This window comes from Orycteropus afer, unplaced genomic scaffold (assembly GCF_000298275.1).
Source record: "Orycteropus afer afer isolate SDZICR_OR568_19922 unplaced genomic scaffold, OryAfe1.0 scaffold00026, whole genome shotgun sequence".
In the NCBI taxonomy this organism is placed as follows: domain Eukaryota; kingdom Metazoa; phylum Chordata; class Mammalia; order Tubulidentata; family Orycteropodidae; genus Orycteropus; species Orycteropus afer.
In genome coordinates, this window is record NW_006921613.1 from 8,922,548 (window position 1) to 8,942,960 (window position 20,413).

General features: G+C 37.3%; 1 protein-coding gene across 1 annotated transcript in view; it reads left to right on the plus strand.

Moving 5' to 3' along the window:
• ATP8B4 (ATPase phospholipid transporting 8B4 (putative)) overlaps positions 1–20,413 on the plus strand; it is a 347,934-nt gene that overhangs the window by 281,842 nt on the left and 45,679 nt on the right. Inside the window, exons 18-20 of the mRNA XM_007935307.1 lie at positions 7,601–7,765; positions 8,752–8,863; positions 10,674–10,779. Of these exons, the coding sequence (XP_007933498.1) occupies positions 7,601–7,765; positions 8,752–8,863; positions 10,674–10,779 (383 nt within the window). The remainder of the gene's footprint in view (positions 1–7,600; positions 7,766–8,751; positions 8,864–10,673; positions 10,780–20,413) is intronic.

The following is a 20,413-nucleotide window of genomic DNA, read 5'->3' on the forward strand; positions in this document are numbered from 1 at the left end:
GGGTTTGAACCGCCAGCCGTCTGGTTAGCAGGCAAGTGTCTGTAGCCACTATGCTACCAGAGCTCCCATCTTAAGTTATAGGAAACCTAATTTTAGTCTTTTTATGTAAAAGATTTTTTTTTTTTTCTCAAGGAATATCAATTTGCCTCGCCCTTTGCTTTATTCATTTTATTATTTTTGGTCTCTAGATTCTGAGGTTTTCATATCTGATTATCAATTTTGAATGGTTTTATATAGGAGAAGACTTTATTCAAATGCTCATTTAGGATTAAACTTGTGTTACATGCAGTAATTAAATGATTTAAATCATCTGTCCCCTTTGGTAATGTCCTCTTGAGTTAATTCACTGTTGTGCAGAACAGAGAAGAAGCAACTGGTAATGCCCAGTGGGGCTTCGAGTTAAAGGCAAAGAAGTGTTTGTGTGAATTAAGAGAACAAAAGATTGTTACAAGTCAGTAACTAGATTTTCGAATCAGTAGGGGACCCAGTAGTGGTTTGGGAAGGCAGGGCTTGTAAAATATGATTGCAATATCCAATGTGCTACCAACTGCCTAACAGAGAATTTTGGGTAATTTTTCTTATGGTCTCTCTGGGCTAACCCATATCATTGTAATGTGCATTGAATTTTCTTTCTGTTTACCAAATTAAGATGTGTCATGCTTTAACTTGTACCTGATTGCAAATCTATATCTGTGCCATGAGACAGAAAATGCAACAAGAAGAGACATGATCAAAGGCAATGTCCAAAAGAGCAGAAATGGGTAAAACACTTGGAGTGTAGAGGCCTATAAAATAACCACTGGAGGCACAGGCAAAGTGAAAGGTTTTAGTATTTTCCTCAGATAATCTACACATGTTTTAGCGATTATGGGTATGTGAGAGATTTAGCAACTACTAGTTTACTTTTTTCCCTATTAGAAGGATAAAGCACCAGATGTATTTTTTAAGATTGTCAGTTTATTCAGACACTAAAGGAGAAGTAAAGAGACTTGGTGTTGCAATGGTTAAGTGCTTGACTGCAACTGAAAGGTTGGCAGTTCGAGCCACCAGCCACTCCTCAGGAGGAAAGACCTGGTGATCTGCTCTCATATAGATTACAGCCTAGGAAACCTTAGGAAGCTGTTCTACTCTGTTCTATAGGGTCATTATGAGTCAGAATCAGCTTGATGGTGCACAACAACAACAACAAAGATGTATGGTTCCCAATACCTTGACCAATTATTAAATACTAATTCCATAAAACATAGTTTCAAATGACTTTTTATCATTAAAATAAATTTTTGTATGGCAAAAATTAAGAAATTTTTAAAGAAGGGTCTAGAAGGAAAAGTAAAAACCAATCTCTCCTTCTAGCCTTGCCGCTCAGAGTCAACCACTTATATTAGCTTCTCTTTCTGTCTCTCCTTTTTCCCCTTAAGTTATTGTTATAATTATTAGTAATATGCTTACATTTCTTTAAACTGAATAACATTAATTTATTCAATTATTATTTAATTTTAACTTCTTAATAGAAATTTTCAATATATAAAAGGACATATACATACCACCAAACATCAATAATTGTTAACATTTTGTCAATTCTGTTTTATCTAACCCAATCTAGAATTGATTTTTTTTACTGAATTATTTTAAAGAAAATTCTGGGCATAATTTTAGTTCACTTGTAAATACTTCTGTGATTTATGAAATTGAGTTAATATTTGTTGGCTTAACACTTTGAAGTATATGAAATTACCACAATGACACTTCAATTTGTCACTCCCTACACTTCCTACTTTTTTATTATTATATTCTGTTTTGGTTATCTAGTGCCACTCTGACAGGAATATACCACAAATGGGATGGTTTGAAAAAGAAAGAGTTTATTCTCTTATATTATGGAGGTTTTCAGTCTGAGTTCAAAGGGCCAGGCTCCAGGGGCTGGGTGAAAGTCCCTAAACCTTGGCCTTCAGCTCTGCCTCCTACTCCTGATCCATTGAAGCCGGAGGATTTCTTTTACTCAGACAGCTGCTGGCTGCTGAGACTAACAAGCCCAAGGTTGACAAGTAAAAAGGCACTGTCCCGATGTTACCAAATCACATGGCAGACCATTAACTTGAAAGTCCCAAGGTTGGCAGAACATGGCAGGCTGATGAACAACAACATGGCTACATGCAGGGTTTAAGTATGCCATCAGCTAGAGACCATTCCCAAAGCTGTTTCTTATGTATGTGCAGCACACCACATACCCAAAGCAGCTACTAGGCTGCTCCAATAGATTGCACCATGGAGTTAATTACCAGTCTCACCATGGGAAATAACTACATCTAGCTGCCTAGCCACTCAACCAAGCCCAGCCAAGTTAACACACAAACTTAACCACCACATATTTTTACTTTGTTAAGTCTTATAAAACTTACATTCTATTCTGTATTAAAATCAAGTCTACTGTACTTTGTTCACATGTTAATTCCAATGTAATAATAGCATTCATAGAATTGTGACTGTGTCAATATTCTTCACTGAAGAACAATGACAAGATTGAATCCACAAAGGAGGAAATATAATTCTGTTGCTTAATCTTTAGGAAACTGTTCCATATGTCATGGCCAATGGGTTCTTTTCTACCTTATTTTTAACTTCTTTAAATAAGTGATACTCAGCAACTACTGCTAGTTTTATCTTATCTTATGTGCTATTATATATTCTTTTTCCATTTTGGTCTGGTAAATCCTTGAGTAATTCTTCCAAGGATGATCTATAGGCGGTAATTTTCTCAGTCATTGCAAATCCAACGATGTTCCTGTTTTGATTTGGCATTTGCTTAGTATTCTGACTGGGTATAGAATTCATGGGATTAAACATTATGTCTTAGAAAAGTTACTGCTCATTTATTTGCCTTCGAAGCATTGAGAGATGCCGATGAGAAATCTGATGTCAGTTTGAATCACATTCCTTTGTAGGTAATCCATGTTCTGTATGGAATTTTTTAAGTATTTTCATTTCTTTATCCTTGGGATGCTGAACATTTACCAAGAATTATGGAGGTGTAGGAATTCATCCTTTCCAGCACTCTGTGGATCTTTTTGATAAGAAGACATGCGTCTTCAACACAGGGAAAAATGCTATTGTCTCTTAAATTGTTTTATGTCTTACATTGTCTCTTCTCTCTGTTTCTGGAATTCCTATTAGATGGATCATTGATTTCCAGGATTGATCCATCATGTTACTTAATTTTTCTCCTATTTTCCATCTCTTTGCTTTTTTGCTCTGAATGTTTGAAAAAGGGGTAGAGAGAGTTGGGATGGGTGTGACAGGCCCAAATGTACCAAGTTTACTTATTTAATTAATTATCTTTAGCTTTTTCCTGGGGCAACTCCAGGTATTCGTATTTGTTACTTCTAAGCTTGGACCTTATCCAGTGCTCCCACAGAAGATGACTCTTCTCTGGAATTTTGGGTTGCAAGTTTCCCTGCTCTATTGTCTCTGTCAATCTAACTTTGTATCATTTTCTAATTTTCATCTTTTCTAGAACTTTTCATTCTTAAAATCTATTCTCTAATTTCACGGAACTTTGGGAAGTAGAAGGAGATGTATGTGCTCAGTTTACTGGTTTAAATCTAGATGGCCCAGTGAAATTTTTGTTAAAAATTGAAAATTAAAAATATATTGGCCCCAAATGGAGAAAATTCTCCATTTTGCTAGTAGAAGTAAGTGCTTTGAAGTTTCCTTTTCTTCCATCCACATACAGGAGTTTGAACACATCATAGTCCATCTCTAACATTTTCTCTTTTATGCTAAGATTTGCTTACTTGGTACAAAGCTGTTTGGGGCACTATGTAACTTTTAGATATCTTTATTGAAGTATAACATATACAGAAATCAAAAGTGCACAGCTTGATGAAGCTACAGAAAATAAATATACCCTTGTAAGCCAGTCCTCAGAAGGAAGGTTGGGCAATCCTACTTCCGTAGTGATACTGCCTTGGAAACCCAAGGAGGGGTCGCTATGAGTCGGGGCCGACTCGACGGCACATAATAACAACAACAACAACTTGTAAGCCAGCACTATGATCAAGAGATAGAATATTCCAGAATGTCTGAGTTCCTCTTGTGCCCCTTTCTTGCCACTCCCCTCCCCCACAAAGGTAACTTTTACCCTGACTTCTAACACCTTAGATCGATTTTGCCTGTTTTTAAACTATTTATAAATGGAATAATTAGTATGCTTGAGGTGGCTCATACAGGTCATAAAAACCAAACCAAACGTACTGCTGTGGAGTCAGATCTAACTCATAGCAACCCCTCCTTGGGTTTCTCAGGCGGTATCACTGCAGAAGCAGATTGCCCAACCTTCCTTCCAAGGAGCAGCTGGTGGTTTTGAACTGCTAACCTTCTGGTTAGCAGTCAAATGCCTTGGGCACTATGCCACCAGAGCTACTATACATACAGGTCATAAGAACCATTTTTTAAAGATTCAAGAATTTTGTGAATCATTTCTTAGACTATTGGTAGTTTGAAATTGGTCATATAGGGAGTATTTGCACTGTGGAAACTGACAAATGCTACAAAACAGGGTTCCCTCCCACCCCCTAGAGCAGATTTACCAGCACACCACTAAATGAAACTGTATACTACAGACAGAAAATACTGAATTTTGGTGAGGATATGACACAGCCAACGCAAAAAATGCAATGCACTCGCATGGAGTCGGGATCCAATGCACAGCGACCCTTCTTGGGTTTCCGAGGCGGCATCACTATGGAAGTAGATTGCCCAACCTTCCTTCTGAGGAGTGGCTAGTGGGTTTGAACCACCAGCCTGCTGGCTAGCAGTCAAATGCCTTAGGCACTATGCCACCAGAGCTCCCATGACCCAGCCAATGCTCTCATATACTGTTGGAGGAAATACAAGTTGATACAACCACTCTGAATGATTATCTGTTTAATATCTATTTTAGATGAATATACTGGTATCTTGTGACTCCAGTAATGCCACTGCTAGGTTTATACTTCAAGAAAATGTCTGGGGTGTCTGTATAGATTCACAAAAAATTATAATAATAATAATGTAAGTATAATAATATTCATAGAAATATTCATAATAGACCCTAAAAAAGAAATTATCCAAATGTCCATCATGAGTAGAAATCATGGTATTATCCACACAGTGGAATACTATACAACAATGAAAATGAATGAATTATAGCTATATGCAAAAACAGATGAATATCACAAACATAATGTTGAGTAAAAGAAGCCAGAGGACAAAACCATATGACTTTTGAGTTACCAAATGCCTATTAGGTACTCATTACTTAAAGAGTTAAATCAGACTATTATCCACTTTAGTGTAGATTTAAGCATTCTGGGTGAGACATGTATTTCACCAGGTATTATCTTCTCTCCAGTTGCCAAAATCTGCTACTAGGTTCCTGAATACTCTCAGCCTCCTGTACTGAACAGGGTTATGTCAGGCCACAGAATGAATAAAGTACTATACTGCCCAGGGTATGGTACTTTCAGTGACAATCTCAGGAATCTATAGCTAAGGAGATATCAGGGTTTTGTGAAAAGGCCCTAACCCAAGAGTAAAGAAAAATGTGTATTTATTCTATTCTATTTGTATGTGACCCTGGACAAACTATTTTGCTTTTGAGAAATGCTTTCATTGTCTTCTTTAACTCACCTTACCTATCTTCTACCACAGTTGTGAAATAAAATAGTGAGTATAAAAGTATTTTGAAATATAATGTAAAGGTTATACAAATAAAAATGTTGTTTTTAGATAATTTTTCAAGAAAGCTTAGCACTAACATGGCAATTTATATTGTGGTCTGATTCCAGAAGAATATTCATTTAGGTTTTAAACTAGGAATGTCATTATGCAGTAGAAATGAATTTTTCTTTTTAGAAATGTGTGCTCTTTCTATATTTGTTATTGGATTCATGGATGGGAACTCACAATCCTTGCCCTTAAATGTTCACAATCTAGCAGGGATAATGATACAACTATACAAATACGTATAAAAACAAAGCTGAATGTAACAAGTGCCACAGGGGAGTCATTAAAATATGGCATAGGAGTTCAAGGTGAGAAATGGTAAATCACTTTTAGAATGTGATTCAGGGATTCCTAATGAGATCATGACATTTAATAAGCTGGATTTCAGGAGGCTAAGATTGTGTGTTTTAACACATGTGCCAGTAGGTACAGAATTTTCAGGATTTTTATGAGCACAATAGTCTTTGTGGTATTAGTGGTCTTTCCTTCCTCCCTGATGCCATGACATTTCCTGGAGAAGAGCTGTGGCTCAGAATCTACGTTAAGAGCTCAGACTTAGTAGTCAAGACCTGAACTTGAATCTCACCTTTGCAACTTGCTAGATGGGTAACCTCATACAAGTTCCTTAAACTCTCTATCCATCAACTATATCATCCATAAATTAAAATAATAAAGATAATATATTTGTGGCAAATGATAAATCAGTGTGGTAAATTCACAAGCAGTAGTGCTTAGAACTATTCATAAGGTTTTCCCTGGCTGATTCTTTGAGAAGTGGATGGCCTCTTCCTTCTTCCTAGTCTGTCTCAGTCTATAAGCTGGGCTGATACCTGTGCACCATGTGCATCCCACTGGGTTTGAAACACCAGTGGCTCAGGCTCAAAACTCACATCAACACATCACCACGGTAGGACAAACTGACAGACAAGTTTGTCTCCGTGTTGGAAACCTCTCCTACTACCCTTACCTGAGTCCCTGTGGCTGACTCCTCCTCTGTCCTGGTTCCTGGGCTTTTAATCCCCTTTCTCCCTCTCTCCTGCCCTGAGGCTTTGGGCATACCTGGGTTCCCTCTCTCACCTGGATCCCTGTGGCTGACCTACTTTGGTCATGTTGTCAGAAGGGACCGTGCCCTGGAGAGGGATGTCATGCTTGGTAGGGTGGAGGGTCAACGAAAGAGGGGAAGGCCTTCAACGAGATAGATTGACACAGTGGCTGCGATGATGGGATCAAGTATAGCAGGGATCATGGAGCTGGCGCGGAATCGGGTAGTGTTTCGTTTTGCTGTGCATGGGGTCTCTATGAATCGGAAATGACTTGACAGCACCTAAGAACAACAGTGCTTAGAACAGTGCCAGTCACATAGTTAAGACTTAATTAATTTTCTATATAACTATGTTAGTAGGGGAATGTGACAAGACTTTGGTGAGATGTCATGCCCTTGAGAGAGCCTGCTGCTTTTTTTTTTTTTTTTTTTTTTCTGATTTGAGAGTTATGGCCCCTCTGAACATTTATCCCTGTCTTGGCCCAGAGAGCTTTCTTTAGCCAAAAGTAGTTTGGAACCTAATATATGTTGCTTCAAATGATATCTCAAGGCATGGGCATCGTTGATCACCTCTTAATTAGGATGTTTCAACTGTCTTTAGTGAGGAGCCTAGCTCCCTTGAACATTTTATAACCCATAGAAATAGAACATAAAATCCAAACATTATCTCCCGTTTCCAAGGAGCTAAATGATTGGAGATCTGTATGATCAAACATTTGAATGAAGAACTTGCTGTTGTTGTTATTGCTGTGATTATGTTTTTTTGACTGTTAGTAATTTTGTCTCCTCTGTCAGGAATTTGCTGGGGAAGGCCTCCGAACACTGGCCATTGCCTACAGAGATCTGGATGACAAGTATTTTAAAGAGTGGTACAAAATGCTTGAAGATGCAAATGCTGCCATGGATGAGCGAGATGAACGGATAGCTGGGCTGTATGAAGAAATTGAAAGAGATTTGATGGTATGAATTTAGAAACATGATGGTTTGTGTTTAGAAATGGATAGTATATGTTTAGAGATCTAGCATAGAAATAAGTTGTTGAAATAAGCTATTGGCTAAATCATCTTGCACACAGCAGATGTTGCTCTTTCAAACATTGACTCATGCTTTGTACATTGGCTTTAAATTTGCCATATGTGGCCTTAGAGGGCTTAGAAGTTTATTTCTACTAGTGATGACTTACGAAATTGGAAGTCAATTGGAAGGACAAAATAGTAGACTCCCTATTCTTTGTCAACCTCTAGTATGTCCTTGATGTTTTATTTTCTCTTTCTGCTTTGTGACTCACTTTTTCACTGAAGGAGAATTGCCATGAAGAGTGTGCTCTGGCTCCAAACCATCCTACACACAGAAGATTCTGCTGATAGCTATGTGGTTTATTCTAGAAACCACTCTTCTATGATGTGCCAGTGTCCAGGTTCCTCAGCCGTACAAGGGAGGATGCCTTGTGTGTTCATCTTTGGATAAATCAGAGCATGGGGGCCTTTACTTTTTAGTTTATGGCATCTGCTGGTTTGGGGAATGGCTCTACCTTTTTTTGTGATCAGCCTCTTGATATGGGGTGAAAGCTTTCCTTTGGATTGCCATAGGTGATATATGTGGGGTAGCATCTGGGGTGTTCTTAAGTCCCTAGAGGCCCAAATGGCTTCTGACCCTTCAAACTAACGTGCTGTCTGAGCAAATTATACCCCATCACATAAATTCTTACTTCTAGGATCTCTGTCATTAAGCAGTGTACCCATTAATTAATTTGATTTGGAAACTTCCTCTTGGGATCCTCTCCAGAACATTGTTGCACATAGTGGGATGACTACTACATCAATGCATTATCATTTCTGTCTTCATTTCATGTTCCTTGATTTCCAGATTCTGTGATTAAAAGCCATATATGTAATGAATGTTGCTTGTGTGCATTAACATACTGTCTTCTCTATTTTTCGATGAAGCTACTAGGTGCCACTGCTGTAGAGGATAAATTACAAGAGGGTGTTATTGAAACAGTTACAAGTTTATCACTAGCCAATATTAAGATTTGGGTCTTAACAGGAGACAAGCAAGGTAATTTGAAAATGAATTTTGATGATGTTTTGAAAAGAGGAAGATAACTTTTATGGTAAAAATTATAATTAACCAGAAAGCTTAAATTAATTGAATATTTGTTCAATGTGCCACATAGGAAAAAGTTGAGATACAAAAAATGAAAGCTAATATAATATAATAATTTGTTATTGCAAAACAAAAGAAAACTAAGACAAACTGACAAAATACTTCCAACATTACACTTTGGGGTCAGTTGACTTTCAGCCTGATTGCCTGTGTCTCTTAATTGTAATAGTTCCACCTATAGACAACAATGGTATTAAATTCTTTAACAACTGGTCTTTAAGAGTATTGACCTCTAGTGAGGACAGATGTTGGCACAGCACTGAAGCAGGACCCAGGAGACCTCGTGGTAACTCCCTTACTTTCTAGATGGTAGGGAGGTTTGGGGGATTTTGGAGGAGGGGCCAAAGTGGTGGGAAGACCTTGGGGAAGCTTGGAGAAGCAGCTGTTTATCAACTGGTATGGAAATATTTTGATATTTTAACAACCATTAAAGCTGTCCCAATGCAAACTAGCTGAATTCCAGCACTGCTCATACAAACAATGAGAACAGATCCACTTCCAGTCATGACAAAAACACTTAAGTCATCAGAGAAAGAATTATTATGGTCAGAATATGGTGTTTCCTAAAATGGAAAAAGAGAATCAATACATTTTGAATCTGTTGCTACCAGTACTTATGAAACCCAAAACAATTTTATGCTTGACTATCAGTAAGCTGAAAATATTCAATTAACTGGCACACACATTCTTTTAAGATTCTATCTACCTCTTAGGTGTTTTTAAAAGAGCATTGAGTATTTAAGTGTGTTAAGTTAGTTCTCTATATCTCCATCCAAATTACTGATTACAAAAAATAAACAGTGGAGAGTTGAGCCCAATAGTATGTTACTAGATAGAAACTTCCTAGAATTTGATATTGATCTTTGGGGACACTAGTTCAATTAGTTATGAATATCCATAAGTTTACTATTATTTGACTTTGATTTGATCCTTTATTCAAAGGATATGGTGAGCTTTTATCAATTGCCTTCCTTGATTTAAGACATATCCAATGACTGTGTAGATTAATTAGAGTCCAGTGGCTCTACAGAGTTACATAGAACCCAATGACTATTGAAAATGGAAGTGGTCTAAAAATCCTAGGCTTCATTTCTATAAAATTAGAGGAGGAACTGTCTACCACCATGCAATTCTCCAGTTCTCTAGTATCAGCAATCCTGATTGTTGAGACATTCAAATTCCAAATTTCAACTAATTTAATGGCAATGTTGCATTCAGGAAATGATAAGAATTTTACAGGGACATTTATATTATTCACTTGAATATTTTGTGAGATTTTTCTTTAATTTGCCTACTATATCAGAACTGAATATTAGCTAGTTTATTATTTTAGGTCTCCAAAGGCAATATTTGAAACATTTGGTAAAATATTTTGTATTAGTACATTTGACTATATTACAAAATCTTAAGGTATTTTCATGAGTACTATTTAGGAAATCAAAAGAATTTTTTGAAAGTCGATGAGAAAGTTAGATCCATAAATGCTGCTACTTCAGTAAGTGGTGAACTTGATTATGGAACCAAGGTCTTTGAATTTTCCTTTGGATCTTTTTCATTTTATCACCCATCATACTCTGTTTGGCATTAAGGAGATCTACAAGCTATGAGGAACTACAAGTATTGCTTTGAAACTTATAGAAAAGTCATTTATGTTATTAGTAATATTCTAAATAATTTGTGCTTGTGCTTTTTTTTAAATCAGAAACTGCCATCAACATTGGTTATGCCTGCAACATGCTGACTGATGACATGAATGAAGTGTTTGTAATATCAGGGAACACCATAGTGGAAGTCAGGGAAGAACTCAGGTAAGTGATAAAGGAACGAGAAAAGAGATGAAACGAAGGAGAAAAGAGAGGAAAGGAAGCAGAAAAAAGAGGACAGGAAGAAGGAAAAGGGAAGATCAAAGGGCTGAGAGGGTGGAAAGGTAGTCTATCGTATCCTCTGGTCCTAGCTTAGTTAGTATACAGCTGTTTCTTTATGTTTCCTAAACTCTCACTCATTTGGTTAAAAAAAAAATGTAAGTTTGAATACCCACCGTCTCTAGGTCTTCAGCACTTCTCAAGTATTTTTAGAAAAAATATTTCAACTCATTTATGTTGTTATCCTTTAAAATTATACATTGGTGAGTATCTGCTAATTCCTGTACAGTGATCAGTGTCACTGAAGCCACTTGTAAAAACTACTGATTACTTAGCTTCACTCTGACTTAAAATTTAAGACTCGCCAAGGAATGAGGTCTGGGAATATTCTAGATGAAGCTTATGATCAGATAAGTTTGGAAAATACAAAGTAGGTAGTATGAAATTTGAAATCATCTTTTAGCATTGCACAAAGTGGATAGTTTGACGGTGTTACTGTTGACTCCAGATATATAATGTGTATGAGTTTATAATGCTTATGAGAAACAATGTGAAACGTGCATAACAGTTGCATAGTACTGCTACATACTGTGTAAATAACAATACATGTAAATATAAAAACAGAAAATAAGCCAGTTGCCTTTGAGTGGATTCCAACTCATGGTGACCCATGTGTGTCAGAGCAGAAGTACACTCCATAGGATTATCACAGCTGTGACCTTATGGAAGTAGATTCTGTATCCATTGGATCTGAGTTCAAATTCCAGCTCCATGTGCACTGGCTGACTGAATGACTTCTTTAACCCCTCTCTGCTTGTTTTCCTTATCTGTAAGATGGAGATTAAAATATTTTCCATAGAGATTATTTTATTTTGAGGGTTAAATGGTGTAACTTTAATATTTATAGCTGTTCAATGAGCATTCTCCAACCTTCCTTCTTTTTCCATTATTTCTTCCAATTCCTCTTCCCTTCTTCTTTCAATCATTGTTCCTAATCTTTCCAACAAGGATTACTTTTATTAACATTTACTCAAAAGGCCCTATGGAGCCCGTCATTAAAATTATGGAAATGAAAAGAACATCATATTAATAATTAACTAGATTTTCCAATTTTTATTTGGCAAAGACATATACAGTCTCTAGTCATAGCTTCTAACCAGCATAATATAGCAATTTTCCATACCAGGTTGATTTAATGGTCTCCAATGTAACATAAAAACAAAAACAGCTTTAGTGAGTCTGCATTCATAACATAGGAAAATCTGTGTTTTTTATTAAATTTCTTAAAATATTGAAAATAACATGCTGGCCACTGTTACAATCTTTATGGATCCTCCTCCTCAACTGGTTACCCTGGATAAGGATATTGCAGGTTGACTCAAACAGCAATACAAAGGCATACAACCTGAAAAAATAAAAACGAAAACCATGTTCTATTCCAGGAATGATATTCTAAGTTGTAGCTGCAGTGTATGATAAAGTTAAGGGTGAGGGTGTCTCTTTCAGATGGCATTAGAGACGGATTGATTGACAACCACATATGATTAGACTTTATCCTGACAGTACTGGATAAATATGGATAGCTTCCAAGTAGAAGAGTGGCATGCTCATTTTTTGCATTTTAGAAATAATACTCTAGAGGCAGGGTGGATGGAGTATGTTTGGATGAGGAAATAAATGAATGGTATAGGGAGATGCATCAGGAGGCTGTTGGAATAGCCAAGTTTAAAGATAATGAGAGTTGAATTTAGACAGCAGGTCTGTGACAGTGGGAAGAAAAGAGTGGGATGAAATTGACAGCTAGTGTAGAGATGGAAAGGATATGACTCAGAACCTGATTTGGCATGAAGGAGACAAGTGAAAGGACGTTTTGTCATTTCTAGCTTATGTAGCAGGTATGAAGTCTACAATCCAGAATACACTTTGGCATGCAAGAACACAAACTTGTTAAATTTTCTAAAATGAACTTGAACCCCTTTTCTGCCTGAAAACAGAACAATTAAACTCATGTTTTCGGTTAAATTTAGTTTGAGTCTGGGATGCACAATTGCCTCATCTGTCACTGATCAGCAGCATTTCCTCTGCAGGCATTTGAAACTTCCCACTTCTGTGTCCCTGTCTGGTCTCTGGTCTCCTTGGGTTGCTGGCTTTCCCTCTCCCTCTTGACTGACTTCTACACCCTCCTAGGGAAACATACAATGTTTGGTTGCTCTTTTCCTCCTCTCTGGGCCTGAGAAGACTTGGATTTTCACATGGTCCTCTCTGTTCCTGAAATCCTGTTTCTCTATTACTCCCACATCAGCACACTTCAATGGGAAGTAAGCACCCCTCCACACTCATATTCCCCCAAACTATCTGAGCATACTATTACCCACACTTATTCTCTAATAATAGGTAGAGTGTGAGGCAGCTCCTTTTAGGAATTCACTGGCAGCTAAGCCCTTTCCTCTTCAAAGTCCCTGGAATGGGAGATGGAGAAAATAGGTCATTTCTTTTTAATCTGTTGCTTATGTAACATTTTGCCCTGATTGCTTTAAGGATTAGTCTTTTGTGACTTCAAGAAACTCTTTTCTTTCGTCTCAAAAGGCTCATTTAATGAAATTCTAGGTTGCTGGCATTCAGAATGATGGTGATACTCTGACTTTCAAGAATCTACTTTGGCATTCAAAAAGCAAAAATTTGACCCTCCTCCTGCCCCAATTTGGCTCTGTTAGATTCCCCCAAGGCAACGCGTATTGCTGACTAAATAAAGAGGGTCACCTATGGCAGTGGTACTGGCTAGAAAAGAAGTGGGAAAATAAAGTTACTATCTCAAGATTTTAGCCAGTTAAATTTGGTTGACTAAGTAGATGAGTTAATTGTCATGTGGGAGGAATGTGGAGAATTGTGAATTCTTATATACTGTTGTTAGCAGTACAAATTGGTAGAAACTTTTTAGAGGGGAACCTAACTATATAGTTCAAAATCTCAAAATATGTATATACTTTTTACTCAAATATCCCACTTTCAGGAATTTACATAAAGAAAATAAGTGGATAAATATATGAATATGTATTTAAAGTAATATTTATTGCTCCATCAATTATAACAGTAGAAATTAGACATAGCTCAAATACACAGCCATGAGTAGTTTGGTTAATAACTATGACATATACATGCTGTGGAACATCATGCAGTCATTAAAATTGAGTGTATATTTATTGATGTTGAAGATGCTCATGATATATTGGTTAAGAGAAAAATGAGATTACAAAATACCATGCACAGTATAATCCCCCCCTTTTTTTTTTGCAAAAATATTATGTGTATGTGTATGTGTGTGTGTGTGTGTGTATAAAACACTATATGTTGACACATATCAACCTGCCTATATATCAAGTTCCAGAAGACACACACAATGGCTTCATCTGGGAGATAGAATTATAGGTTGTATTTACTTTTTAAAATTTTTTATATTCTGAAGTCTCAAGGATGACCATGTAATTAATACTTTAAAAACTTAATAAATTATCTTCAACTTATAATGAGAGGAACAATATTCAGATAGGAAGAAAGAAAAGATTTCTATTTAGACTCATATTTCAGGACCTTTGAGGCCACCTTGCTGAAGTGACAGGCAGATAATATGTTTATTTTAACTGACACTTGGAGGTAACCCAAATCTTAAAGAGTCTAAGACAGAGAGGCAATGCATAGAATACAATTTTATATTTCCTTTTATAATTAGTGCCTAAGGCACTTGACTGCTAACCAGAAGGCTGGCAGTTCAAACCCACCACCCACTCCTCACAAGGAAGATTGGGCAATCTACTTCTGTAGTGATACTGCCTCGGAAACCCAAGGAGGGGTCTCTATGAGTCGTATCCAACTCGACAGCAGTGAGAGCTTTTTTTTAAAATATTACATTGGATCATGCATCTAATACTAGGATTGGAGGATAAAAGAACATTCAAAAGTTATTACTACAAGGTATTCTGTGCCCTCCCAATCTGGCTACTTATATCTAAATCCATAGATTTGAGGATGAAATATTGAAGTCATAAGTTTGACCATTCAGTTTTCTTGTGATATGCTTTTGAGTTCAGCGGGAGTTCATGCAATAAAAAAAATAGTGTATCAAAAGAACAGGATCTGAGTGATAGTAGCTATTGAAAGGAAATGACCTATATGCTTATTCTTAAACCTGTCAAATGTGTTTGGAGTATTTCATAAACATGGATATGTAATTTTCATGCATATCATGCATATGGCTTGTTTCAACATTAGTGTCATGAAACCATTTTAGACACTTTGAGCCCTGAGTTAATTTTGCTGCCATGGCTGCTTTTAGTATTAAGGACATGCCTAGAAATCTACAATTAAACTCTGCTGTAGTTTCTCTGAAGACTATGGCATTGATTATAGATCACTAACACATATGCTTTCTGACAAAAGGAAAATAGATTGAGAATGTAATTTTGGTTGGTTTGAAAGGCGAGTGTATTTCATATTTTATTTTTGTAGCACTGATCATATGTCTTGTTATTAGAAAAATTCATGTCCTGTAACTAATTAAACCATGAAGTTATTTCACTGCTTCTGGGAGGTATGCCAGTGATATACCTTGGAACTGATATGATCTGTTTAGTCAACAAATTATATATTGTTATTTTTTTAACACCTTCTTGATGGAATGTTATTTGTCTGAATGAGCAGGTCAAATGTAAATGACTTAAGGCCACTTAAGGTGGGTACTTTTTTGTGTGATCTGGGCTATATATGACATTAGGGAATGGTTGAGTCTTTGGTGAAGGGGAACATCATGTCTTCCATAAAGTCATACAGATTTTTAAAAGCACTGTGCAGGTCAACTAAAATATAACCATATGATCTACTATGCTGGGAATGACAAATTGAAGAGAAATGGCATGGCATTCATCATCACAAAGAATGTTTCAAATTCTATCCTGAAGTACAATGCTGTCAGTGATAGGATAATATCCATACCCCCTATAAGGAAGACCAGTTAATACTACTATTATTCAAATTTACGCACCAACCACCAAAGCCAAAGACAAGGAAATTGAAGATTTTTTTTTTGCCAACTTCTGGAGTCTGAAATTGTCCAAACATGCAATCAAAGTGTGTTGATTTACTGGTGATTAGAATGCAAGAGTTGGAAACAAAGAAGAATCACCTGTAGTTGGAAAATATGGCCTTTGTGATAGACATAATTCTGGAGATTGCATGATAGAATTTTGCCAACAATTTATTCATCACAAATACCTTTTTCAACAACATAAATGGTGGCTATATACGTGGACTTCACCAGATGGAGTACACAGGAATCAGATTGACTACATTTGTGGCAAGAGGCAGTGGAGAAGCTCAATATCTTCAGCCAAAACAAGGCCAGGAGCTAATTGTGGAACAGACCATCAACTGCTCATATGCTAGTTCAAGTTGAAGCTGAAGACAATTAAACCAAGTCCACGAGAGCCAAAATATGACCTTGATTATATCCCTTCTCAATTTAGAGACCATCTAAAGAATATATTTAATGCATTGAACACCAATGACTGAAAAGCTGGGGAATTGTGGGATGACATCAAGAACATCGTCCATGAAGAAAGCAAAAGGTCATTAAAAAGACAGGAAAGGAAGAAAAGAACAAAGTGGATGTCAGAAGAGACTCTAAAACTTGCCCTTGAATGGAGAGTAGCTAAAACAAATGGGAGAAATGACAAGATGAAAAAGCTGAACAGAAGATTTCAAAGAGCAGTTTGAGAAGACAAAGTCAATTATTATAATAAAATGTGCAAAGATGTGGTGTTAGAAAAACAAAAGGGAAGAACATGCTCAACATTTCTCAAGCTGAAAGAACTGAGGAAAAAATTCAAGCCTCGAGTTGCAATATTGAAAGATCCTTTGGGCAAAATATTGAACGATGCAGGAAGCATCAAAAGAAAATGGAAAGAATACACAGAGTCACTATATCGAAAAGAATTTTTCGATGTTCATCCATTTCAGCAGGCAGCATATGATCAGGAACCAATGAAATTGAAGGAAGAAGTCAAAGCTGCACTGGAGGAATTGGTGAAGAACAAACCTCCAGGAATTGGCAGAATACCCATTGAGATGCTGCAACAAATGGATGCTGCACTGGAGGCACTCACTTGGTTATGCCAAGAGATTTGGAAGAAAGCTACCTGGTCAACTGACTGGAAGAGATCCATATTTGTACCCATTCCAAAGAAAGGGGATCCCACAGAATGTGGAAATTATTGAACCAATATCATTAGTATCACATGCAAGTAAAATCTTGCTGAAGATAATTCAAAAATGGTTGCAGCAGTATATTGACAGAGAACTTCCAGAAATGCAAGCTGGATTCCAAAGAGGACATGGAATGAGAAATATCATAGCTGGTTTCAGATGGATCTTGGCTGAAAGGAAAGAATGCCAGAAAGATGTTTACTTGTTTTATTGACTATTCAAAAGCATTCAATTGTATGGATCATAACAAATCATGGATCACTTGAGAAGAATGGGAATTCCAGAACACTTAATTGTGCTCATGAGGGACCTGTACATAGATCATTTGAACAGAACAAGGGGATACTGCATGGTTTAAAATCAGGGAGGGAGTGCATCCGAGTTGTATCCTTTCACCATCCTTATTCAATCTGTATGCTGAGCAAATAATCCGAGAAGATGGACTATATGAAGTGGAACGTGGTGTCAGGATTGGAGGAAGAGTCCTTAACAACCTGTGATATACAGATGACACAACTTTGGTTGCTGAAAGTGAGGATGACTTGAAACATTTACTGATGAAGATTAAAGCCTACAGTTGGCAGCATGGATTACATCTCAACATAAAGAAAATGAAAATTTTCACAACTGGACCAATAAGCAGCATCAGGATTAATGGAGAAAAGTTTGAAATTGTCAAAGACTTTATATTCCTTGGTTCTACAATCAACACCAATGGAAGCAGCAGTCAAGACATCAGACAGCATATTGCATTGGGCAAATCTGCTGCAAAACACTTCTTTAAAGTGCTGAAGAGCAAAGATATCTCCTTTGCTTTGGGTTAGGTGCACCTAACCCAAGCCATGGTTATTTTCAATTGGCTCATATGCAGCTGGACAATGAATAAAGAATACTGAAGAAGAGTTGATAGTTTTGAGTTGTGGTGTTAGTGAAGGATTGTGAAAGTACTGTGGACTTCCAAAAGAACTAACAATTCTCTCTGGAAGAAGTGCAGCCAGAATGTTCCTTGGAAGTGAGAATGGCCAGACTTCACCCCACTTAGTTTGGTCATGTTGTCAGAAGGGACCATTCCTTGGAGAGAGATGTCATGCTTAGTAAAATGGAGGGTCAATGAAAAAGGGGAAGGCCTTCAATGAGATTGATTGACACAGTGACTGCAATGGTGGGCTCGGATATATCAAGTATTGTGAGGCTGGCACAGGACTGGGCAGTGTTTCATTTTGTTGTGCATGGGGTTGCTAAGAGTTGTAGCTGATTTAAAGGCACCCTGGTAGCATAGTGCCTAGGGCACTTGACTGCTAACCAGAGGCTGGCAGTTCAAACCCACCAGCCACTCCTCAGAAGGAAGGTTGAGCAATCTACTTCTGTAGTGATACCACCTCAGAAACCCAAGGAGGGGTTGCTATGAGTCGAGTCCGACTCAATGGCACATAACAACAACAACAGTCACTCAGACAAAATATTCTAGTAAGTTAAATTTCTATTATAAACTATAAAACTGGAGATTTTCTAATATACAAAAATATAAAGTTGAGCAGCTACCCAACTTTTCATAGCTGATATCTATTTTGACTGGTTGTTGCCTCATTGTGATTGGTTGATACTCTTCCTTAAGTTTTAACAATGAAATAAGTTCAGGGATTGAATATTTTACAGGTCACACAAATAGTAAGGGATGGACCTGGGGCTTAAAATCAAGATTTTGTGTACTTTTTCCCTTTTTCTGTTGTAAGCAGGGTGGTGCTGTCCCCAGTGCCATCATTAGGGTTGGTGTCATGCAGTGTGGTAACTCATGGTGTCACCACCTCCCCATGGACCTCCTCCTGTACTAGATCATACAGAATCCTTGTTGTTGTTGTTATTATGTGCTGTTGAGTCGCCCCTGACTCACAGCGACCCCTCCTTGGGTTTCCGAGGCAGCATCACTACGGAAGTAGATTGCCCAACCTTCCTTCCTAGGAGTGGCTGGTGGGTTTGAACCACCAGCTTTCTAGTTAGCAGTCAAGTGCCTTAGGCACTACGCTACCAGAGCTCCTACAGAATCCTTAGTAATGTTTATTATCAATTTTAGTCATAGAATAATACGTGATAAATGTAGTTGTAAACTGCTGAAATGTAATGTATTTCTTAGATTACATGAATACTAAAAACAAAATTGTTTTGTAAAATCTTTCCACATTGAATTACAATATTATTAGTTACAACATTATTAGTAACTGATTGGAAGCCTTTTTTTATTTTTCTCCTATTCCTTTGATTATTACATGATTCTCATAAAATGTTATTTATATAGGTTCACAAATACTAATTATCACAATATTGTAGCTAAAATACCAGAAAATTTTACAAGAGCAGTGTGAAAATACCGGTAGGAATGCAAACAGCAGTGTATGCTTATAGCATGAACGATGAAACCATGTGATTTGAAACATCATTGTAGTTGGGTAATAATGACAGCTCTGACTAGAGTGCATTAGAAGGTTCAAAAAGTAAATTAGCATAGAATTTTAGCCTTATAAGTATATTGATACATGTAAGCTGGGGTTATGCAAAATGTTTTTGTAGTTATAACTAGCTAAAAGTATATTTTCATAAAAAATAATACAATTCTGCTGAAACAGAAATTTTATAGACAGTCATTTTGGCATCACCCCCACTGAAAGTGTCAACCAGTATGGTCTACACCCCTTGTGCCCCTCCAGTGATGTTACAGGCTGTCCCTTAATTGCTCCCCTGGTACGATGTCTTACTACCAAATTAGAGGCAGCTGATAGCTGGCTCTATTTCCGTAGTGATACCACCTCGGAAACCCAAGGAGGCGGGGCACTATGAGTTGGATCCAACTCCACAGCAGTGAGTTTGGTTTTTTGGTTTGTAGCTGGCTTATTCTACCTGTAAACCAGTTTGGTGTGGTAAATGGAGAACTAGGAATTTGAAGACCTAGCACTGGGTCTTTCATTCACTAATCAAGTTGGTAAGAGGTTAGATTATTTGACCATGGGCACATGAGGAGGCACTTTGGTTATGTGGTGGTTAAAGCATTAGACTGTTAACTGTTGTTGTTAGGTGCTGTAGAGTCGGACCCGACTCACAGCGACTCCTCCTTGGGTTGCCAAGGCAGTATCACTACTGAAGTAGATTGCCCGACCTTCCTTCCAAGGAGTGGCTGGTGGGTTTGAACTGCCAGCCTTCTGGTTAGCAGTCAAGTGCCTTAGGCACTATGCTACCAGAGCTCCTGGTATATACCTTAGTTATGTTAAATGTTGCCTCTCCTTGGTCTTTGTGACTCTACTAGATGGCCTTTTAAAGTTACACTGAAGTCTAT